Source organism: Alexandromys fortis, unplaced genomic scaffold (genome assembly GCF_014885135.2).
Source record: "Alexandromys fortis isolate MF-2015 unplaced genomic scaffold, M_Fortis_MF-2015_v1.1 scaffold_75, whole genome shotgun sequence".
NCBI lineage: Eukaryota > Metazoa > Chordata > Mammalia > Rodentia > Cricetidae > Alexandromys > Alexandromys fortis.
The window spans coordinates 597,842-622,327 of NW_026067956.1; the positions used below are offsets into that span (position 1 = coordinate 597,842).

Sequence of the window (24,486 nt, forward strand, 5' to 3'; positions counted from 1 at the left end):
CAAGGCTGAAATCCAGGGTCCCGGGCCCCGCCCACTACAATGGTAACCGTACTATGCCCAGGGGTGGCCAACCCTCCTTCGCGCCCATCGCAGCGTACCAGGGGCACAAAGGGACCCGGCCGCGGCAGTTTTGAAAATATCAAGGAAGTTGATCTGGGCTGGGGCCCAAGCTGTGACGACGAGGGAGGGCGGGAGGAGGAGGGAGGGATGCGCGCGAGGCCAAGACGGCGGGCGCGGGGCGGCACAGCTCGCCCGGCTCCGGCGGGCAGCGCGGCGGCCCCAGCCTGCGACTCCGGGGATTCTCCTCCGGCCACACCGCCTGTGAAGCTACACAGCGCCGCATGTGTCCCCACGCGAGTCCCAGTCCCGCTGGCCGCGCCTAGGGGCAGCGGTCGTTGCCTGGGGAAGACCCCGGCTTCCCGCTCCATCCAAGGCGACTCCAGCACCACCGGGCCCTGCAGAGGCCCGTGAAGAAGGGACCATGAAAGGTAAGCAGACTCTCTGGATCAACCATCCTTCTCCCCAGCCTCGGGCAAGGGGCACCCAGATGCCTGAGCTGCAGCAGGGCTGAGAGTCCCCAGAGCTGGGGAAAATATTCCAGATGCGGTGGGGGGGGGGGCTGCTTTTTTGGGAGGAGGGCAGGACAGGACGGGACAGGACAGGAAGAGTCAGTCGTAAGTCCAGGGGAAGAGAAGAGAGTAGGAACGAACACACATGGCATTTGCAGGGCCGGCCTCACCGCCATTGCCTCGAAACAAATTTAAAGTACAGAGAAGATTCTGATCTGGTTCTGGGTGAGCACAGAAAGATGCTCGGTGTAGACCACAGCTGAGGTCCCATCCCAGCGGCTCCTGCAGGCCCCACCAATGCTTAAGCTGCACTCTTCCACTAACGTTGGCCCCTTCCCCTCAAGACAATCATGCCAGTTAGAGTCCCAACTTAGTCCTGCCCTGACATCTGAACCCTGTCTGACCCTCCATGACCTCTGACCTGGGGACCATGATCAAGCCCTGAGGGCCATACAGAGTTGGAATGGAAGAAGGAGCCCTTCTTGACTCCAAGCTGCTGCTCGTGGGTCCTGGAGAGCTCCCTTCCTGGCCATGGGGGTGGGGGAGAAAGCTTTAGAGGAGTCCTGAGGTTTGGGGTGCTCTTTCCTGCACCTGCTGGTAACCTTCTTCTAGCAGCCCAGGGGATGCTTATATTCCGACAGTGAGAACTTAACCATTTTTCCCTTCCTAAGAGGACCTTGGGGATGGATGGTGTTCAGGGCTCTAGAACTACACTCTCAGGTGAGGCTGAAAAGGCCCCGTGGTGTCAGGAGGTCAGCCCTCATCTGCCAAGCCTGCTTCAACTGGAGCCGCTGTGGTTGGTCCCTTTGGTGTTCGAGGGTTGGGTCTTCAAGCGAAGACAGTTCTATGACCTCTGCATTGCAGAGCAGAGAAAACGGAGGCTCAGAGAGTAGGGTTGGGTCTGGATGTGTGGCATGTTCAGCACCCCCGTGGAGCCCATACTTTGTTTAAGTTGCCACTGATGGTATCTGGAAACTCATAATGTTTTTAGGTGGGCTTCTCCCCCCCCCCACTTACATTTTGTGCTGCACCCCAGGAATTTCATAGCTAGTATGGAAGAGCAGCGAACAACTCATTGCTAGCCAAAGGGTCTAAAGCCCAGGACTCTGACCTCCAGCCCAGAGGTCAGTCCTTTCTGCTTCCATAATCCCACCCCCACCGTGGCACCTTCTGCCAATGCTCTCTGATGGCCTCATGGAGTTTTAGACTGACCTGGGTAAACCAAGCCCTGAGGAGTCCCCTTGGCAGACCAAGAAGAGCCTTGCTATGGGTCCCTGTTTCTAGCTGCTGCCTCCTTGGCACTCTCTCCTCCCCATCCTTGTCCTGGAGCAGGCTGTTTTCTGAAAGTTCTGAGAATACATCTTGCTATAGATACAGACACAGGCTGCCCTGGACCTTGCCGGTGGTGTTAGGATGCTGTACTTCTCAGAATGCTTTTGACACGCCTCCCCGCCATCCCCCACATAACTGCAGACAAAATATATAAAGGCAACAACAGGGCTCACAACCTGTGCTGGAAACAAAAGAGCGAGTGTAAATGAATATTTCTTAGGAGGTCCCTAGGAACGAACAGAGACGATTGCTCACTCCTGCTCCAGTTCCGGTGTCTCCCCAGATTCCAAGATACTCCCTTCCACAAGTTTCAGGGTAGCTCTTTAAAAACCTCAGGCGATTTCCTGTGATGCCCCAGAGTCTCAAGGGGTACAGAACTGTCAGGGGAGGAAATGATTGACTCCCAGCATGCCTCTCGCCCAGCAGTCTACCTATGATGGAACGGGCAGGGTTGATGGAAACAGCAAATGTTTGGCCTTTTCCACTGCTGTGGAAGCGGTGTCCTTCGGAGGGGGCGAGGGGGACTTTGCAAAGAGGCCCTTCCCCAAGGGAGGCTGACTTTTCTGGCTCCTCCAAGGCCCCACCAATCTTCCAATTACATCGGCTGGCAAAGGACCATAATGTCCTCTGCTCAAAGCAAACACAGTGATGTGATGTTTTGTGGAAGGAGGGAGGGAGCATTGGTGGGGATAGTATTTAAACCAGAAAACAGACCCGTTGAGCACCCCGGTGTCAGGGCCCTGCTCTGGCAGCCAAGATGTTTCTGCTGACGGTGTGGGGGGGTGGTGGAGCTCCTGCCTGATGGTGGCTGGCCAGGCCTCCCAGGTAGCCATGTCTTTTTATGAAAGCTGGCACCTGGCCTCTCTCACACATAAGCCTAGGAGCAAGCAGCTGCCACAGCCTCTTGGTGACAAGCCCACCTCAGAACTTCCCACAACCACCTGTGACAGCAGCTTGACAAAAAGCCCTCCCAGAGCCTCCCAGAAGCAGCCAGGTTGGCTGTAAAGACAGAAGCTCAAGCATCAAAGATACGCAGTTTGCAGCTCAGATGTGTTCCTCCAGTCCTGGTTCTGCCATTGCCGTCTCTGGGCCCCTTTCTCCTCCCGAGTGTTCTTGAGGCCTGGGAAACCCTGGGTCCCAGGACCTCTTGATGAACAGAAGTGAAGTGGTGGAGGGTGGTGGAAAACATGATTGCTGTGTGTCTCTGTCCCTGAGTGATATGTGGCTCAGCTGCCTGCCTGCGTGGGAAGTGAGCACAGAGCCGGGCTCCACCACTCCCCAGCACTAGAGGAGCAAGCCATTCCCCAAAACTTAGAGAGGACCCTGAAACAAAGAGTAAAGGCAGGGAGGGAGGAAAGAAGGCGGTAAAAACACAGCCCCGTGGGGCTAGAGAGAAGATTCAGCAGTTAAGAATGCCAGCTGCTCTTCCGGAGTACCCGGGTCTGGTTCCCAGCACCCACATGGTGGCTCACAGCTGCCTGTCACTGCTGGTGGAGAGGTTTCAATGCCCTCTTCTGGCCTCAGCATGCGCCATGTACACACATGGTTCACAGAGCTCCCTGTGGGCTACTTTGCTACATGTATAAAATAAAAAATAAACTAGTAAGACAAAAAGAAAGCTACGCGACTGACATTTGACTTTGGCCAAAAGGCTAAGAAATTATCCACACTGTGGACAAGGCCACCCCTCGGCTTACTCAGGAGGCAGCAGGCCATAGCCTCCATCCTTAGAAAGGAGACTAGCGTCTAAAACCAAGGAGCTGATGGCACTAAGGTGAAAAGAGCCGCCAACTGGTCCAGGAGCCACATAGGTCACGGGGATTTGGATGACAGAGGTCAGTTCCAAAACATCAGAAGTTCTCACGAGAAAGCGGTTGCCCTGCTATCCATCTGGGGTAACTTTAAAACCAAAAGACTCATATCTCAGAGCGAATTTGGGAGAGAGGGAAAAGCATGCTGCTTTGTGACAGGCGCTGGTGGACAGCTTGGCAGTTTCCATGGATACACAGCTGGTCTGGGTGTTAGATTTGGCATCCGGGGTGGTATGAGGGGCACTGAACTCTTGCATACACTCCACCTGCATTCAATTATGCTACGCTCCTCTCTCTCTCTCTCTCTCTCTGTGTGTGTGTGTGTGTGTGTGTCTATGTGTGTGTTGTGTGTTGAGGTCAGCCCAGTCTTTCACAGACCAGCTTTATCACAGCACAGCACACCCTAGGCCCAGTCCCCTCACCAAGGGTGGATGATGCCACAGAGAGGTATCAGAATATGAGGATTCACAAGCAGTCTGTCTGCCCATTCTCTGGCACTCAAGAGAGCTCACAATACCTGTTTGTTTTATAATGTGTTAACCCTGCACACGCACACCGGACTGAGCTCTTTTAAATCAAGAATCACACCAAGCTCTTCCCAGAACTGAGCCCAGGAGATAAAGATGCATGCTTCTATTTAGTAAATATGTATTAACCAGATGTTAGATGCCAGGATCCTTTTAGTCTTGAGACTAGAGTCCAAGAAAGCTACAAGGAAGGGCTTAGTTACCACCCTTTCTCTCAAGGAGTTTTCCCTTTGCAGGACACAAGGTTTGTACCCCGTAATTGTGAAAAAGGCTGAAAGTGACTATTGTTACAAAAGAGGTGTCAAGGAGAGAGTGTGTACGTTTCTGGCTTCTATTCTTCTTTTTAGATGTTCCATAGCCTTGGATATGAACTCCTGGGGTCTCACTGGGCATTTTCCCAATTGGACATAGAATGATTGACCCATACATAGTTCCCCAAGGTCCTGGCCTGTGTTTCCAGGGATGTCAACATCTTTATTAGAGGCCACACACCTTTCTTCAGAGTTCACTCCCATCTGAACCCATGTGGGACAGCTGCTTTTATTCTGGGGTGTCACCGTACCCCTTCCAGACAGCGGATGTATAGGGGAGACCTGCATCAGGGGAGGAGGCACGAAAGCTGAAAGGGAAGCACCTTGGCTAATTGTGCGGCAGACACGAGGGCGTACATCAGAGGGCAGCCCTGGATGCTCAGGACAAGCGGTGCTGAAGAACAAAGGGGTAGCATGGGCAGCGGACTCCACAGGAGTCCCAAGGGCAAGTGAATAAATGTTCAGAAAGCACTCCAGTTAGGAGTCAAGGGTGGGGCAACTTTGAGAGGCTAGAAGTGGTGCCAGTGTGTGTTGAGTCTGCGGGTAGGCAGATTTGCCTAGGGTTGCGGGCTTGCTAAGAGAAGCTGAAGGCTGTGGGCCAGGGCAGCCTTCTGCCCTGGTGTCACCTGTTGTCCTAGGAGAATCCGAAGGGCTTGTCAGAAAAAGGCACCTTTAACACCTAAACTAGGCTCACTGACAACTTTGTCCTGTGTGGGGAAACCTCTACTTTTAGAAAACGAGAGGAAGGTAGCAAGCTCGCCATGGAGCCCAGAGGTTTTGGACACAGGTGAAGAACGAGGCATGGAAAGTGAAGGGAGGGAGGGACGGAGGGAGGGACGGAGGGAGGGACGGAGGGAGGGACGGAGGGAAAGTGATCCACAGAGTTGAGGGAGAGTTAGCAGGCTGGGAGAAAGCTGGGCTGCATGGGGAAGGGTATGACAAAGGTGTAGGGACTTCCGTGTGAGAGCTTCAGCAGAAAGGAACGAGGCTCTTGGGGTGAGAAACGAAGCTGGGACCGAGGAGGTGGCCAGCACTCAACAGAAGGCAAAAGGGACAGAAGAAAAGGGGAAAGAGCAGAAACAAGGTGATGGCCGGCCCTTATGAAATCCCACACCCCAGAGCTGGCAGATGGCAAGACACAGATGGACATATTTCAATAAAACCTTATATGTGCTTTATATACATGCCCTTTCCCTCCACAAAGGTAATAAGATACTATCTATATTACTCTGTCTTACATAGTTTAGTTATTTTTACATTTAAAAAACAGTTTTTGGTGGGGTTGTACCCCATAACTCACAGGCAGAAGGCAGAGGACAGCCTCTGGCAGTTAGCTCTCTCTTTCCATCACACGGGTTCCAAAGATTGAACTCAGGTCATCAGGTTTGGCTGTGACTACTTTTACCCACTGAGCCCTGTGTGTAGTTTTCTAAATTAACAAAAGGTAGTGGGCATGCAGGCTCAGGATAGAACTTGTGCTTGGTATATGCAAAGTCCTGGGTTCAATCTCTAGCCTTAAAATATGTTTTAAAGAATTTGTTTAAAGGATGCATACGTGTTCCCCAGGTAATGAACATAAATCTACAATTTGTTATAGTTCATAATGTTCCATAGTATAATTCTACAATAGTTCAATCAACCCCTTATTTACAGGCATTGATGCTATCCAAACTTCCACTCACGTTTTTATAGCATGCAGCGGTGAACTCTATAGGCACTCTTGCTGGCTATCCTCTTAAGAAAGTTCCTAGAAGGGACACTGAAAACTCACTTCATAGGGTTAACCGAACACAGATCTCTTCTAAATACACATGCCCCCCCCCCAGACCTGTTCACTGTGCTTGAGGGAGGTGCAGGTGTATTGGTGGAGCCAGAGAAAGACAAAGAAGTTAGAACTCAGCATCGCTGGTCTTTTCAGAACTGCTGCCCGGAGTGGGGAAGTCTTCCACAGTGCTGAGAAAAGAGACTGAGCACTGCTTACCTGCCCAGGAGAGAGTGTCTGGCTCTCTGACCCTGCCAAAGCCTATTGGTAGGGTTCAGGTAGGTGAGAGCAGGTGTACAGGCTTAGCGTGGTAGAGACCAGGAAGGAATGGGGGCGGGTACAAAGAGAGAAGCTGAAGCCCATTGGTGCAGAAGGAGCAACAATCCTGTTCCAGAGAGCAAGCAGGGTAACCTGCAGCCTGAGCATGGAGCTTGAGAATCACAGATTTCAGCTAAGGAGCTCCAACCTCAGTATCACTGGCTCCATTCTATTCACAGGCACGGCAGGAGGGGGATGGTATTCTCCAGAAAAGCGTTCTCCAACAAGGCGCACCTCTGAATCCTCATTCCACGGGATCAATCAATGAGTGTTTTTGCAGATTGACAGGAAGTTCTGAGGTCAAGTCCATCTGAGAAACACAGAATTAAACATGCCCTTTTTTCCCTCAAGACTTTTTGAAGTATTTGCTGAGAGCTTTCTTCCCCCCCCCCCCCACAAAGGATATTTTAGAACTGTGCTCTGTGAACACACTTTGTAAAAAGGACGTGTTGGAAGTTGGTCCTGAGGGTGATGCGGGTGGGGACGTGGTAATAGATGACAGCTGTGATTGGGGTTGGGCTAGGAAAACAACATGACCCAAAGTGACTGCTGTCCTTAATCTACATAGGCGGCGGCGTGCGCCTCACGCTTTCCCCGCCTTCTTGCTGCGTTCACCACATCCCTAGTAGCAGGGAACTTGAGAAGTGAGAAACAGTGGCAATTCCCGGAGCAGACAGGCAACAAGAATCAAGCGGGCTGCTAGCTCCCATCTCTCCCATCCCACTAGATTCTTGGGTCTCCAGGGAGTGGAGGAGGGGCTGTTGTTTCTACTTGGAGTTCCAGTGTGGGGGTGATGAGGATGGCTGTTGTCTGTGATACCATCCATTGAAGAACTGCTTAGAAGTGGGGTTATCAGAGGGTTAGAGCTGGCTTAGGTTAAGGTTAGGATTGCAATGAAAAGCATGTGACCCAAAATGCCCCCAGCGGGGTAACAATGGAGAGGAGAAGGAGTAAGTATATTGTTTAGAGAAAGGAAGGCTTAGGCTAAATCAAGAATGAACTCACCACCGGGCGGTGGTGGCCCACGCCTTTAATCCCAGCACTCGGGAGGCAGAGGCAGGTGGATCTCTGTGAGTTCGAGACCAGCCTGGTCTACAAGAGCTAGTTCCAGGACAGGCTCCAAAGCCACAGAGAAACCCTGTCTCGAAAAACCAAAAAAAAAAAAAAAAAAAAAAAAAATGAACTCACAAATTTCTGCAGTCACCAAGCACACAGTGAGAAGCCACAGAGGGAAGGTCCAGAAGGAGGTGGCAGGGACAGAAGGGACATAGACGCTGGCAACAAAATAAGGGCGGGGACCGAAGTGGAAAGGAGTTGGGAATGAAGACACTGCGGGGCGTGCTACTCCCTGAGCATGCGGATCTGGATGGGAGGCCTGGCTCCCCCAGAGCTGAGAGGGACAGAAGATTCCCACCAGGCTTCAGAAGAACCCACAAAGCCACGGAGAGGGGGGCAATAGCAGGCAGTTTCTGATGAAAACAACCCTGGGACCTTAATTATAGCGTTCCCCAACCTTAAACTATAGCCATCCTGAAACTTTAAATATAGCATTGGCTCCTGAGACGGTTTCCCGCATCTCTATTTTTCCTGTCCCAATTGGCTGTTTGGGAAATCCACTCTGAACTCGGCTGAATATAATCATCAAAATATGTCCCTTGGAGTGCCCAAAGAAAGACCTTTTATATGGTTCCTCGAATTTCCCCCTTCTGACTTGTGCAGGAGAATTTGGTCCCAGAAAAAGGAAAAAAAAAAAACCTGAGGGATGAATCAATCACACATTTCTTGGTCAACCAGAAGAAAGCTGGTGTCAGGGATGGTGGCCGAGTTAGCAGATGGTTAGTGCAAGTACATCCAGGCTGTTTTCTACCCATAGCAGGAAAGGTTGAACCAGGTTTGACCCCAAGAAAGTCAGCAGCTACTGCAACCAGGTGCCAAGACACGCATGCATCAACCCAATGTTCTACCTGACTCAGGCAAGCAAAAGCTTAAAAGCAAGGAAATCCTCCTCTCCGGCCGTCCTTCCGGCATTTAAGTTGGAGATTACGCCCCCCAGGTACCCGTAGAACAGAAGCCCTTTCAAGCCTGCAGTGTTTGCTGCTACCTTATGAAGCTGGCTTGCAACACAGGCCTTTAAAGGCGCTTTGATGTTTCCCCTTTTTTCCAAGCACATTGCCCGCAATGTGGGCCACATGAAGAGCAGCACCCGGCCACGTCTTCTCTCGGGGAGGGGGGGGGGGAAGCACTCTGTCATTGTCACAGCTCAGAACCCTTGTGGCCTTGGGACAAGGAGGCAGAGACTGGTTCTCAGAGCCTCAGATACTTGCTCCTTCGTGATTCCCGGGTGATGCTGACCTAGGTGTCCCTCAGAGGGGCTTCAAGGAAGTTTTTAGGTCTAGATATGGCTTGTCTGATCCAGTGTCCTTGTCCAAGCCTATCCTGTTCCTGACGTCGAGAGCTGCATAAAGGAAAAGAGAAAGCATGCATGTACCTGCAATGGAGGAACTCCTTCCTAGAAGGGTAGCCTGCTCCGTCATATCAGAACAAGGCTCTCCTTGCTGTTTCAGACACCCAGCCACCCTCACATTTTACAGAGAGGTCACCATAACTTTGGGCAAACCCAAAGTCCTAAATGTCACACATGTTCACGCCCGCACCCTTCCCGACCACTCCTCACCTAAACAGGAATCCTTCTAGTTCTAGAAAAAGAATGTTTCATTCGGTCTCCGGCTAGCTCTGTGGAAGGGAAGGAAAGCCCGCCTAAACTCTGCTGCCTCCCCCAGCCCCCTCCTCTCCACTGTCCATTTCCCGGCAGTTCAAACCTGAAGCCCCCGAGTGATCATTTTGTCTCTGCCGTGTTAAGTTCTTGCAAAACCCCACGTGTCAACACTCCCTTGGCCGTAGAGAATTCCAAGAATAAAACAGATTGAAACCATATTTCTAATGGTTAATCTTCATTTGTTTTTGAACTAAAACAAACTCCTGATTGCACCAGCAGAGAACGTTCAGGTCTTCGGCAAGAGTCAGCACGCTACCTTGACTGATGCCCCCTTGCAGCATCAGCCCTGGGCTGACCTGGAGGAGGTGACACAGAGGGACTGATGAGTAACCAGATGACAGGCCTGGGTGGAGGGGTCCTACCCCAGCTCTCACGTGCCATCCTGTAGATGCTGCGTATGTGTTGGGGTCTGGATTCCCAGACACAGGGGAGCCGTTACTGTCCGTGGGTCTTTGTGATGGGACAGCAATGATTCTGACAAGTACGTTCCCTTCTGAGAGCTAGTGTATCCAATGCCAAAGCCACTCGGCCCAGAAGGCTGGGAAGGGGAAATGGGGAGATAAGGAAAACTGTTGTCCTGCCTCAGGGGACCACATTTGGCCTGGCCCCAGGGGCGTGTCCTGGTTCCCACCTCGTTTCCATTCATCTCCTCAGCAATCTTCTCTTCCTCTGGGATTTCCTCACTCTCAAGTCTGTAGGTTCATCCGGTCTCCAACAAGAGAAAGCTCAATGAGACATAAACACTCCTAGTTTGTACTTACACAAGGCTTGGCTTGCGGGAGCCCTACAAGTGCTTTGGATTATGTTCTCATTAAAGTGAGAGAGGCTAAAGTGGCAAGCTGCCCGAGGGTTCCAGATATAGGCCAATCAGAGTCCCCAAGGGCAGGATTCTACGCTGGACAGCAGGAAGTCAGGGGATGGGAAGAGGAGAAACCCTCTTTGGGGACTGGGGAGGGCTTTGAGTTATAGAGCTGAGATGTCACCACCAGAAAGAGAGCCAGCACTCAGGAACCACTGGTCTAGAGGAAGAACTGCCACTTCCCCTCTGTGGACCAGGAAAGCGGTGGTCCTTATGAACGTCCATTGGCTAATGGCAGGCAGATTAAGGGGCTCTCACCAGGGTAGCAAGGGTGTGACAGAGCTGTTCTGGGAGGGGTGTTTGCTGAAGGCTGGTGTCAGCCAGGCTTCATTTAAATCATCCCAGATTCCTTGCAAAGGCTATAAACAGTGGAGTGATGAAATTGCCTCTGGAGCCAGAACAGGGAGGAGGCCCTATTATGAGTGCGGGCCAAGAAGCACCACTAAGGAGTGGGGGGCGGGGAATGAGGGCCATGGACAGGAAGGAAGGGGAATCTGACTGAGGGACTCAATGGGAAGATCTGGACGGCCCCCAGAGTGCAGTGTTCTAAAGCGCTCCTGGACTGAGCCGGCCTAGCTAACTGCTGAGGGAACAGAATGGCCCCAGGAATTCTAGTCCACCTAGCGCGAAGCTTTTGGGAAAGAGATCATCACCCTGTAAGTCTCGGCAAAACCATCCTTGTAAACTGTTGGCGGGTTGATGAAGGAATCACAGCCCGAGCTGCAAAGCGAGGCTGAAAAGACTGGTTTCCCGGGGTTCATGTGAAAAGAGGCGTTGCACCCCATACACCATACTTCTCGTCCCTATTTCCCTCTCCCACTCTGCCATTCTTTAAAGTGCTTACCAGCAGACACACACACACACACACACACACACACACACACACTTACTTCTTCATCCATCTATCAAATCCAGAGATGAATTTCTCTAATTTCTTATATCCTTCTCAGTCTACTTGTCAGGATCAAATAGGGCAGTGGAGTAGGGGTGTTTTTTCCATCTTCAGCCTCCCTCAACTCAGAATTCCTCTGAAGGTGGGACTCTTGAGTCCTGGATCCGGAGAGCCTCAGATGTCTTCAGATAGAGCTGTGGAACCACTAGCAGGAAGCATCATGAAAAATAGTGGAGAGGTTTCAAAGCCAAAATTGATGCGCCTTTCTCTGAACCAGCCTGCTGGCCCTTAGAACTCAAGTCCTGGGCGTGAGAGCTGGCCGCTGAGTTCCACAGAGAGGGGGATCCACAACACTGGAGTACATGTAGCGAAGGACTTAGTCCAGTATCAGCTGAGCTGGACAGACCTGGGGGCTCAGCAGAGGGGGCTTGTGGCAGTGATGGGACCCTGCTCAGTTCCTTTCCGGGTGAGCCCATGCAAGGTTGCCTCTGCTTCTCAAGTGCTCTTGCCCACTGTCATGGTTTCTTTTCCTGATGCTATGACAAGCTAGTCTGACAAAAGCAACTTAAGGGAGGAAGTGTTTCTTTGGGCTCACAGTCAGAGGTGCAGCCCAGGATGGCGAGGAAGTCAGTGTGAGCCTGAATCAACCGGCCACTCCCATCCACAGACAGGAAGCAGGGAGTAATGACTGATGGCTGCTCAGCTCCCCTTCGCCACAGTATATTCCAGGATCCCAGCTAGGGAATGGTGCTGCTGCCATAGACAGGTTCTCAGGTATTTTAATCAAGATAATCACACTCTAGACATGCCCCGGAGGCCCACCCCCAGGTGAGTACAGTCTGATAAATTGACAATGAACCTTAAGTGACAAATCTACTCTGCACCTCAGTTTCCCAGTTGATTGCAGCGGTCACAGGGCAGCATTTGGGACCTGAGGTCACAGAAGCCAAAGGTTTACAAAACCCAAGAGTGTTGGTTATTGGTCATTGGCACATCCCTCAGCGGTCTGCCAGCCCAGGGAAGTGTCTATCCCTTCTCCTTTCTACCCTTCGATTTTGTAGATGCAGGAGCCATACTCAGAACTCTGAAGAGCTTTAGTATGTCAGCCAGAGAGGGAAGATTTCTGAGTCCAGATCTTGGCTTCTCCGCTTGTATTGTGTGTGCCGTTAGTAACATTCCTAATGTCTTTGGCTCTCAGTCTCTTTGACCATAAAACTGATACTTTAGGCTGTAAAATTTATAGGATTGTCCTGATGATTGCCTTGAGGCCAGACCCAACACTTCGCCACTTTTCAAAAATGAAACAAGAGGAGAACAAACTAGGCGTGGTTGCTTCCGGCATTCTTTGGAACTTTGGCGTTTAGGTAAGAAGTAATCAACAAATGTGTTAGTTAGCTGGAAGTTGAAGGAAACAGAAATCTCCAAGGATTAAGCAAAACAAGCCCCAAAGAAGATGAATTCTTGGAAGAGAAACAAGAGGAGGAGGATGGGGGAAAGGGAAGTGGGGGGTGGCATTTAAACTAGGAGCTCCAGCCAGAGGGGAAACAAATACAGGGTTGATGGGAACCTGTGACCATGAGCCCTACAAGGGGCAGCTGGATCACTGCTCCCACAGCAAAGCTTAGACCCCAAAAGCTGTACCTTCACACGCACTGTGCGTGTGTGTGTGTGTGTGTGTGTGTGTGTGTGTGTGTGTGTGTACGCACGCATTAGGGGCTGAACCAGGGTCTCATATATTGTGAGCACTGGCTCTACCCCTGAGGTACAATTTCCTACAATGTCCCTCCACCACAAGCCTTTCATCCACAATTTTTCAGTGTACAAGATAAACTATGCAGGCGATTGGAGTTAAACTTGTAAATACATTGGCTTTTATCATGACACTCATTGGGGGTGCCAGCAGATTAGTACATGCCATGCAGTTAGAAATACAATTTTTATATCCTTCCTTGGTGGAAACTTGTTATTACCTTATCATTAAAATATCTTTATAGTTTGATCCAGTAAATTCACTCACAAGCATTGTATAAAGCCCTTTTATGTATAAAAAAGGGAGAATCTTTTTTCTCAGTCATTTGAGCTGTAGCTTCAGATGCCATGGAAATGGTACATAGGGCTTTGGGGCTGCAGAGGACGGCTCAGCAGTGAAGCGCACTTGCTGCTGTTCCGGAAGATTGGAGTTAATTCCCAACTCTGTTGTCAGGTGGCTCACAGCTGGCTACAACTCGAGCTCCAGGGGAATTCCTCTGCCTCCTTCTGGCCTATGTGGGCACGGCATTTACATGCACATACCCCACCCACACAGGCACACACACACACCTATGCACACAATTACAAACAAAATATTTTTCATGGCATATATGGCTATTGCTAAGACATGTAAGCAGAACTTTCTCAGGGGAAGCACACAGTCACACTTGAGTTCTTCCCGAGCGTCTTCCTATTGATGGCCAGATCTAACCCTATGTTAAAATCTTATAACTTTTCATTGAAACAGACCAATAGACATGCTAATTATGGCATGTCTGTGCACACACTACACACCTGCAGACAAAATGAATAAAATAATCTACATTTAAATATTTAAATAAATAAAGCCATTTAAAAGGGGGAGTCAAAGATGCCTCTTCTAAGTAATTTAGGTTTCCTCCTTGGCTTTTATCCCCATTTCCCAGGGCAAAGTCCAAGTCAGGCCCCAAGACTTGCTCCGCCTCTTTATTAAAGCTCCTCCCTCATCCCTGTTTTCCGAGGAGGAGGAGATGGGAGGGGAAGGGAAGGAGAGAAGTTTTCTCAATAGTGAGACACACCATTTAGGTCTTATTTGGGAATCGCCTGGCCCTGGCCCCTTTCTCTTCCATGCTCCATTTGACACCTTGGTGGGTCTCCAATGAAGTACATACACGAAGCAAAATGTACTGCCCGCCTCTTGATTCCTGCCTCCTTCTTCCTAGTTCGGCCAGGCACAGTCTTGGAGTCCATGCAGGGCCAGATTCAGACTGTGCCTGCAGAAGGGAATTTGTTTCTGTTCCATGGGTTGAACCAATCGACACATTCCTTTATATCTTTGTTCCACCCACAGGGGTCTGAGCAAGGTGCAGACTCGGCAGTGGGGGGGGGGGGCTGTGTGTCTTCTATAACTGTGGGAAATGAGCACCCCTCTACCAAATGGGGGGGGGATACTTAGTAACCTGACCATCTACGTCTTACCTTTGCCCCGTGTCTCAGCTTTCATCAGGTCACCTGAGCTCATGATGGTTGGACTAGGACCATCAGTGGCACTTTGTATAGACTGTACAGGACTGGGTGGGCACAGGATGTGAGCTGGAGAGGGAAGGGAGTGGCGTGGGGTCAAGGCAGAGTCTGACCCATCTGGTTCCACCGCAGTGAGATCGGCTGGCAGTGACAGGGATGTACTGTGTGTTACTGAAGAGGACCCGGCTGGTGAGGACGAGGACATGCCATCCTTCCCATGCACCCAAGAAGGTAAGTACCCAGGGACCCCCTGTCTGCTCTGGGAGCTGAGAATTCCCTGCCTTCGTCTCTAGACTGGTGAGCAATGTGTCCAGATGCGTGGCTTCAGAATTCTTGAGCTCATTTTCCTATTGTCCATTAGGGAGTGAAGGGCAGAGGTGTGAGGCCTGGGACTGTGCAGTGTGGAAGAGATTAGCATTTGGCATAAGCATCATATGCCTCTAGGGTTCTACCTGAGCCCTTCCAGGAACCCCTACCATCTCCCCTAGCCAGACACTCTGTACCCAAGGTCTGTCTTTTGCTTTGCTGCTCATGCTGGTTGGACTAGGACCGTCAGTGGCACTTTGTATAGATCGCGCCACACTCGGTGGCATTTGGTATAGAGTACACCTTGTGTCCTTTCCTTCACTGGACATTGTACTTACCCAGGGATGCTCCAGGCCTGCCCTCAGAATTCCTCATTTCTTCCAGTGTGCCATGTGGACCAGAGGCTAGGGTTTTCATGACGGACAGTGGTCATCGTTTGCAGCTAAACTGAACTCACCTTGGGGCCATCCCATATTCTCAATGGGCACTGGTCACCTCCCAGGGGTCCCCGGAACACCTGCCTCCTCTTCCCTCCTGTGCAGCAACCCGACTGGTAGACATTAACTCCCTGTTTGGTTTCCAAGACAACCACAGTTCCTTTGTCCAGTTTGAAAACTGGTGACCAACTTCTGGCATGCCTGGGGCCAAGGGAATCCCCAGGAGTGGGACTTTAAATCTTAACACTGAAATTCTCTGTAAAGCATCATGGTTTGCCCCTACTGAGAAATTCTTATGGAGAATTCCAGTGCTGTAACCCGGAAAGCCATGGGCAAATTGGGTTGGGTAGAACACACAATAGAGCATTGAATTGGGCGGTGGGGCTGTGTGTATGTTTACACACGCGCAAGGGGAGAACACAGGCTGCTGGGATTGTGGATCATTGGTAGGACCAGTGTAGAGGGAAAAGGCGTCTTCCCACTTCATACGGTGAATAAAGATACAACCAAGAAAGAAAGACTGGTAAGGAGGGGAAGGGGTTGCTTTTGTCTCCTCTATTCCAGAAAGGTTTAGAAATTCAGTCTAAGTAGAAACAAACAAGAGATAAAAGTGGGAGACTCCCGTCAGGAGCCTGACTTGAAAAGTGACAAGGCAGGCCAGAAAAGGGACACAGAACTGTGCATTTTAGTCCAGCCTTTGACACTGACCCAAGCCACTGCCCTCTGCTTGTCCTCTGCAGACTCGCCAGGACCCCGCTGCAGCCGGTGTCAGAAGAATCTATCTTTGCACACGTCGGTGAGGATTCTGTACCTCTTCCTGGCTCTGCTTCTGGTGGCCGTGGCTGTGCTAGCCTCTCTGGGTGAGTTCAGAGTTCCTTGACCCTGCAGGGGAGTAGTTGATCAGGGTTCTACACCAAAAACTACCCCTGTAGAGACAAGCGCTCCACCTCTGTCACTTGTAACCCAGACAAGCATCTTCCTGGCTTGGACTTCATCGTGGCTAATACGCTAAGAGGGATTAGACTTGCTTCTAATCTCTGGATAAGGGTTTGATGTAAGACTTTGAGTAGAAGAAAATAATCAGACCAGACGAGTTGGACAGGTGTGTTGGAATCATGTCGGAGTTTTCAGAATATTGTTGTCCCCTCCTATTCCCAGGGTGATAGAGTGAATCCATAACTTTAGCTCTCCGGGTGAATCTCTTGTATAGCCCTGGGTTGTGACCACTGGATCAAGCGACTTCTATGACCATGTATGGTCTCTGTGTGCGCTGTTCAAGATAAGATTGGTACCACCTGCATCAAGATTACCTTCAGTATGGGTAACATCTGTATCAAGATCACCCTCAGTATTCATTCATTAAAATATAAATTCTAGGCTCTCACTAAGACCTGCAAAATCAGAGTCCTGCAGGTGAGGTCAGGAGACCCGAGTGCTGGTGTTTCTCATACACAGTACAGTCAGTGTGACCGCGGTGCTATGGCAGGCCAGGTTCCGGCAGATTCTGCTTTCGAGATTCTAAGAGTTTAAGGTCAGTTGTCTAGAATCAGTTTGATCACATCACACTGAAATCTGTTCCAACCGGCTTGATACTAGGGACAAGACTGGGAATAAGGAGAGAGAGGCAATGGAGGCCTGAGTGACCTTCACCCAAGGTACTGACCTTGAGAGTGACCATCCTCCTGGGAAGGCACTTGGTCCTGTCCCTGGGTGAGGGTAGTCAGGAACCAACCCTGGCTTTATTAGTTGCATTTCTTTTTGCTATGACACAAAGCAGCTTCAGGGAGGGAGGGTTCATTCTGGTTTATCATTTGAGAGCAGTTCCTCGTGGTGGGTAAGGCACCACAGCAGGAGGAGATGACCAAACTCATTGCCTTATCAGACAGAAGGCAGAGAACAGAAGAAAGGTAGGGCCCAGCTATGAAATTCTCGAGGCCCACTCCCAGTGACCCACTACCTCCAGTGAGATTCCACCTCTGAAAGGTGCCTTCTGAAACAGCACCCCCAGCCGGGGACCAAGTGTTCAAAACCATGAGCCTGTAGTGCACATTTCCACTAAAAACCATAACAAGATGAGAAGGCAGAAAAAATAAGGGCAATGCCTCAACAAATCAATATACAATTATAAAATGAGAACTGTGTGGGGAATCAGGAGAACACAGGGAAAGAACCCCTGGCTGATGGCCCAGTAGACATTAGGAAGCGTTAGAGTCAAAATAACAATTATCAAGTCTCTATTTCTTTCCCTTTATCTATATGTGGGCTCTTAATTGAGAGAAGGCTCAAACGAAATAACTATCGCCGGCTGTAAAGCACTACCCCAACCCAACAGTGTGTGAGATTGTCCCTAGGATCTCTCAAACACGTCATTGTTACTAATTAATTCGATCTCTTGACAGATCTGAGGTATACAATGTTCACTAGAGCAAGCCCAGAAATTCTAAATCACTTGAAAGCACAAAGGTTTGGAGGAGCTAAGAACTTTAGAAGTCACTGCCTCCATGTTGTTATTTCAATGATGACTCTGTTCCTTCTGGAAAGTTTCATTGATCTGCCCAAAGCCACCCAGCAGACTATGTCAATCTGAGTCTAGAAGCTAAGCCACTTGGGTGATACTAATTCCATTAGGCCTGACATGGCCATCAGAGGAGCTGTGTCAGTCATTGGTCCAACCAATACCCTCTCACCACCACCAAGGCCATCCAGGCTTCTGCCAGCCTAGGTACCCTGCTTCTGCTGAGCCATGCTCTAATCCCTCTCGGCACAGCGGCTTCTGTAGGGACCAGGTTGAATTGAACTGTAAGGTAGCATAGGCTGCTCTAGAGGAAACTTTGTACCAAGGATCTGTACAAATCAAAGGGTTATAGTACACACATTTATCCCAAGGGAAGAATCGTGTCCTCACAACTATCATGGATAAGGATTATTTCTAAGATGGATCATTGGTCATATCAACACAGCAGATTTTGTTTATAAGCTTAGGAGAGGACTGTCCTTTGTAAGAGGATATTTTATAGCCCTGATGTGCTCCTAAATAGAGTATGGTGAGGTCACCAAAGGTCATGACTTTAAAGAGACTATTGAACCTCAATAGAAAAATGATTCCGAAAGACCAGCCTATGTGTCCAACCTCAGAGAATGGATAAAGAAAAGATGGTTTATGTGCACAATGGATTTTTTTCTCTTGTGTTGTTTTTGGGATTGTTTGGTTGTTTGGCTCGGTTTTCCAAGGTAGGATTTCTCTATGTAGTCCTGGCTGTACTGGAATGCGCCTTGGACACCAGGCTGGCCTGGAACTTGAGAGGCCTCTACCTTTAATTTAATCTCAAGTGCTGGGATTAAAGGTGTATGCCATCACCACCCAGCTACAGAGGAATTTTTTCAACCATGAAGAAAAAGATGACATTTGCTGGGACATGTATGAAGACAAATACTATATTTTCCCTCTAACTTCTAGTTCCGAGACTGTATGGAGAGATAGAAAGTCTCATGTGTACATATGACATGAAAGGAGAGGTAAAAGTGTCCAGGGGAACAAATGGGACCAAGTGCAGCGGGGAGAAAGGAGAAAGCTGGGATGGAAGGTCATTGCTAGATGTGCACTCTATTCTTGTATGGAAATATCTGTGTGTAACACAGTGCCACGGTGCCACTGACAGTGAACACCACACTCAAAATTTTTACAAAGAAAAAAAAAGTTTTAAAGTTTTTTTAAAAAGAAAAACACAAACTCTGAATGGAAAGATGGCAGGAAGAAGAAAAATACCCATGGTGCTGTATCTATACGAGTCAGATAAGAGAAAGTAGACGAGATGGTCAGAGTCACACAGTTTTGCATTTTATTTTCTAAAGTGTGTTATCTGTGTGACTGTCAAGGGGGTACCCAGGGACACATCACTAGATGAAAAAGACACTTGAAGCTACTGATGGCAGTGACTGCTCTCTGAGTGATGATGGAACTAAGAATAATTTTATCAGTATATGTTTGTGAAGTTTTTCTATCCTGTCTTATGAGGAGGTCTTGTTTCTAAAACCCGGGCTGGTAGGTGAATTAATGCTCTTGTACCGGGATGTATGCTGAACTGGGGGAGTAAGAAGCACTTTGGTTTGGTCACATGGAAGCCTTTCTCCTGGGAGAAGCATAAAAGGTTTCAGTGGCAGACTAATAAAAATGATCTCACCAACGATGGCTATTTATGGACCATGACCCAGCCTGGTATCTCTTCTGTTCCCCCAGTTTTCAGGAAGGTGGACTCTCTCGCAGAAGACATTTCCTTGGCCCAATCCATCTATAATAAGAAGCTTGTGTAGATGCAAGAAAATCTTCAAGGACTGGGTAAGATTCTAGTGTTCAGAAGTACACAGGGCCCTCCATCCTGTGTTACCGAAAGATGGGCAGGTGCTGCCTACTCTCTTAGACCAGCCACTGATTCCTGCTTCCCTTTCTGGATGAGCACCGTCCATCCAAGGAGGGCAGGGCTGCTGGGATACAACAAGGACTGGGGGAAGAGTTTCTATATGGGCTATTGATCTAGCCACAGGTCATAGGCAGACAAGGAAAGCAAGCACGGTCCATTCTCAAAACACCCTCATGCACCTCAAATGATTTGTAAGACCTTGCAAAGCCTCCTGATATCTGAGCCCCTTCCAAGTCTACTGCCTTAAGCCAGAGCCCAGTTTATAATGGTCTCTATCCTGTTCTCCAGTCAGAAGGAGCCATAACAGACGTGGGTTCAAAGATCACCTATGTTGCTGATAGAAAGTGCTGCCCTGACACCTGGTAATAGAGTTATATTTGGCAAGCTACTTTTCTGTCTTATTCCTCAGGAGTCCCAAGGAAAACAACTCACCAGGGCCACCTTACCTACAAATACAGTATGAGATATCAACCAAGACAGTAGATATTAAAATAAGTGTGGGAATTTTTGAATGGAGGGCATTTTGGAGGTTCTTGGTCACTAAGCTCTGTTCTTGAGAATGCAGTGATGCTATGGGCAAAAAGCTGTCTAAAATCCCACCCTTCAGATTGCAGAGTAAAGATGCAATTCCCTAGGGGTTTGTGAGAGGGATTTTCATAGCAGGAAAGGAAGCAAGGTCTGGAAACCACTTGCCAGTTCCCTGTACCTGCGTTTCAAGAAGTACTTTTGGGGATAGGGAGACAATTCACCCACACAAGCATTGTGACCTGAGCTTAACCCCAAGAATCCATGTGGAAAAGGTGGATACAGTAGCACACACTTGTCATCCCAGTGCTACGGTGACAGAAAGAGGTAGATCCTTAGCACTCGCTTGCCAGTCAGCCTTGCCTGATTGACAAGCTCCAGGCCAGCCGAAAGATCTGTCTAAAAATCAAAATAGACGGCACATGAGGAACAACACCCAGGGTGGTCCTCTGACTTCCACACATGTGCGTGTGTGCCTGCATGGATATAAACATGTACACACACACATGTGCGCGTGCGCACACACACACACACACATACACACACACACACACAAAGCACCTTTGTCCCATTTAACTGAAAATGTTGTCCCCTTTTCTCCTGAAGACCCAAAAGCCCTGAACAATTGCTCCTTTTGCCTTGAGGCTGAGCAGCTGGGGCAGGAGATCAGAAAGCTCCAAGAGGAGCTGGAGGGGCTTCAGAAGATGCTGCTGGCCCAGGAGGTCCAGCTGGACCAGACCTCCCAGGCCCATGAGCTGCTCTCCACCACAAGCAGTCAAATCTCCCAGGAGATGGGCAGTTGTTCCTTCTCCATCCACCAGGTAAATCAGTCCCTGGGACTCTTCCTGGCACAGGTGAGGGGCTGGCAGGCCACCACAGCAGGCATGGACACCACCCTGAAGGACCTCACCCAGGAGTGCTATGATGTCAGGGCTGCTGTCCACCAGATCAACTTCACAGTGGGCCAGACCGCTGAGTTGATCCATGGCATCCAGCGGAAGACAGACGAGGAGACCCTGACCCTACAGAAAATGGTCACGGACTGGCAGAACTACACCAGGCTCTTTGGGGGTCTGCGCAGCACTTCTGCCAAGACTGGAGAAATGATTAAGACCATTCAGGCCACCCTGGGGGCGTCCTCGCAGCGCATCAGCCAGAATTCTGAGAGCATGCATGACCTGGTGTTGCAGGTCATGGGCCTTCAGCTACAGCTGGACAACATCTCCTCCTTTTTGGATGACCATGAGGAGAACATGCATGATCTCCAATACCACACCCGATATGCCCAGAACCGCACAGTGGAGAGATTCGAGTCTCTAGAAGGACGTATGGCTTCTCATGAGATTGAAATTGGCACCATCTTCACCAACATCAATGCCACCGACAACCACGTGCACAGCATGCTCAAGTACCTGGACGACGTGCGGCTGTCCTGCACACTGGGCTTCCACACCCATGCCGAGGAACTCTACTACCTAAATAAGTCCGTCTCCCTCATGCTGGGCACCACAGACTTGCTAAGGGAGCGCTTCGCTCTGCTCAGTGCGCGGCTGGACTTCAATGTCCGAAACCTCTCCATGATCATGGAGGAGATGAAGGCCGTGGACTCACAGCATGGAGAAATCCTTCGGAACGTCACCATCCTGCGAGGTAAGAGGAGGGGCAGTCCGGGTTTCCCAGGGACTCGAGGTTTCTCCTATCTACGGGAGCACGTGGCTTTATGGAAATCTCCGATGTGTGTACATAGATAGAAGATGCTGGATAGAAGGTGGCTGATAGAGGGTGCTGGATAGGGAAACATCACCAAAGCCGTGCGTGCTGTGACCCATTCCCAAAGCAGCAGACAGCTTTCAGAAATGCCTTTGAGGGGCTCAGTGGTTAAGCACATGAGCTGCTCTTACAGAGAACCTGGTTCAGTTCCCAGCGACCACCTAAGGAAGGAGACGAATACTTGTCCCTCTAAGTGTGGGGGATCTGAAGCCTTCTTCTGGACTCCGCAGGCACATGTATACGCATGGTGGCACACACACATACACAAGTAAAAACAAATCAGCTTTTAATGTTTAAAAATTCTGTCTTTGAGAGCCAGGCTTGGTGCTGCTGCACACCTATAACCCCAACACTCGGGAGCCCGAGGTGGGAGAATCATCACAGGTTCAAGGCCAGCTTGGACTGACTACACACTAAGTCTCAGAGATATATAGTGAAGAGCGAAGGAAGGAAGGAGAGGGAGGAGGGAGGGAAGGAGGGAGGGAGGGAGGTTCTTGGTGAAGGTGATAGAGTTTCTAACTTCACCTCTCAAGGAAAATTTGATTAATTCATGGATTTCTTTTAGTCCACTTAGGCAAATATGCAGACTTTGTCTTTTTGAAACCATCTATGTTCCCTCTCCCCCTTTCTGCCCCCTCGCTGGCGCTTTTGTCTGCCCGTCCAGCTATGCGCCCCTCAGAGACCCATCACTCTTCTTCTCCTATATGCCCCTAAATCCCCTTATTCGTCCGAATTCTCCAGAAAAAGCAGTAGTAGAATGTAGGTAGATAGATGATAGCTAAGTGATAGATAGACAGACAGAGAGACAGACAGATCATAAGGAATTGGTTTGTGTGATTATGAAGACTGGCAAGTTCAAGATCACCAGGCAGGAAGAAATCTCTTACTTAAAGGAGGGTTAGCTTTATGCTTTACTCTGGCCTTAGCCTTCTTGGACGAGGCTAACCCCACAATGGGAAGGATAATCTGCTTTGTTCAGTCTGCCAGTCACACTGACCTCAATCGTGTGAGCAAGTACAGCGTTTCCCTCCTTCCTTCCCTCCCGCTTGGCCCAGAGTCACAGGAGCCCTTAAGTGGCCTAACTTCTTGTTCAACTGAGTCACCTCTGTGTCTTTGCTGAAGGCATTTGTCCTTTTGGATCTTCTAACCCTGGAGGACACAAAGCTGCAACAGTATGCAAACATCTTGCTAGTGGGTCACTGAGTGAAATTGTGAACTGTGCCTTCTCACGATCTCCCAATGGTTCCCAAATCCTGATGAAAAGCATGTCTTCCAGGCCCTTGCCGCATGGGAAGGAGGCCTGGAGTCCACTCTATCCTATCCCCTTCAGCCTTTGAATCCTCTACAGTATCCAAGGCAGGACCTTTGCAATTTGTTTACCAGGGACACCTTTAGCCTTGGAGCCTACATCATTGATGCTCTGCTCCTCTTTGGCCATCTGGCCCTGAACCTGTGTCAACTTCAACTGATGTCATAGTGTGTCTGTCCTGCCGCTAGAAACTATTTTTCTTCACTCTGGACTGATGGGGTCATAGAGAATGGTTTTATTTGTCTGTTGCTATACTTAATTTTTGCAATGAAGTTAGACACCAAGAATTTCTATGGGAACCAAAACCTTCCCACCCTATTTCACCAAAAATGTTTTCTAGGGTGCTGTGCTCCAGTGAAGGCAGTAGGGGATGGTTCTTAAGGTACACATTCTGCCAGTTGTGTGATGCTGAATTCACTCTAAGAACAGAGGAAATCCCAAGTTTCCCAGTAGTGACCCATTGATACATTCTGATTTGTGGAACTTCAGATTAAGTATCGGACCATAGTCCCCCACCACCCATTGCAATTTTGTCTTTAAACTACTCATGACCAACCATGATCTAAAAATACCAAGAGAAAAACTGCATAGTTTGAGATGTGCCTAACTTTCTCATAGGTGTGTGTATACAGGGAGACAGGTGGTATATCTGGGGTCTACTACTATTTGTGATTTCACACATCCACTGGAGCCCTTGGACATATACTCTACAGAAAAGGGTTATTTTGTGGGTGGAAAAAGTAGGTTCTGGTGTGACTCTACCTTACAAAGCAGTAGCCTAAAACAAAAGAGTATGGTCAAGCAATATGTGCAGGTCACGAGAGTTTGAAAATCCTAGAAACTGGTGAAATGGCTTAGTTGGTAAACTGCTTCCTGCACAGATACGAGGACCTGAATTCAACTTCTAGTATTTACATAAAAGCCAGGAGCATTGCACAGTGACAGCGTTCACCTATCATCCCAGCACTGGGGAGATGGAAACAAGATGACTCCTGGCGCACTGAACAGCCAGTCTACCCAAAACAATGAGCTCCAGGTCCAGCGAGATGCTGGAGATCAATTGAGAAAGACACCTGGCATTGGCCCCTTCTTTATTAGCCAGTGCTAATAAAACATATTTGAGCACACAGAGGGGAATTCCACATCACATATGCCCACACATGCATGAACGCACAAGCCATAAACACACACACACATGAGCGTGCACACACACACACACACACACACACACACACACACACATACACTACTGGTGCCCTACTTCAGTTCTTCAAAGATGTGTCCACTGTCCACTCAGGAAAAGAGGTGCTGA

At 49.4% G+C, this 24,486-nt stretch overlaps 1 protein-coding gene across 4 annotated transcripts in view; it reads left to right on the forward strand.

Moving 5' to 3' along the window:
* Nucleotides 1–218: 218 nt before the first annotated feature.
* Nucleotides 219–24,486, forward strand: part of Scara3 (scavenger receptor class A member 3) — a 31,674-nt gene continuing 7,406 nt past the window's right edge. The window contains exons 1-6 of one of the 4 annotated variants that reach the window (XM_050152314.1): nucleotides 219–488; nucleotides 6,810–6,929; nucleotides 14,542–14,640; nucleotides 15,893–16,012; nucleotides 19,390–19,488; nucleotides 20,702–21,745. In XM_050152314.1, coding sequence (XP_050008271.1) covers nucleotides 19,464–19,488; nucleotides 20,702–21,745 — 1,069 coding nt within the window. In that variant the 5' untranslated portion in view covers nucleotides 219–488; nucleotides 6,810–6,929; nucleotides 14,542–14,640; nucleotides 15,893–16,012; nucleotides 19,390–19,463. The remainder of the gene's footprint in view (nucleotides 489–6,809; nucleotides 6,930–14,541; nucleotides 14,641–15,892; nucleotides 16,013–19,389; nucleotides 19,489–20,701; nucleotides 21,746–24,486) is intronic. The other 3 variants (XM_050152313.1, XM_050152317.1, XM_050152316.1) reach the window with 3 other exon arrangements.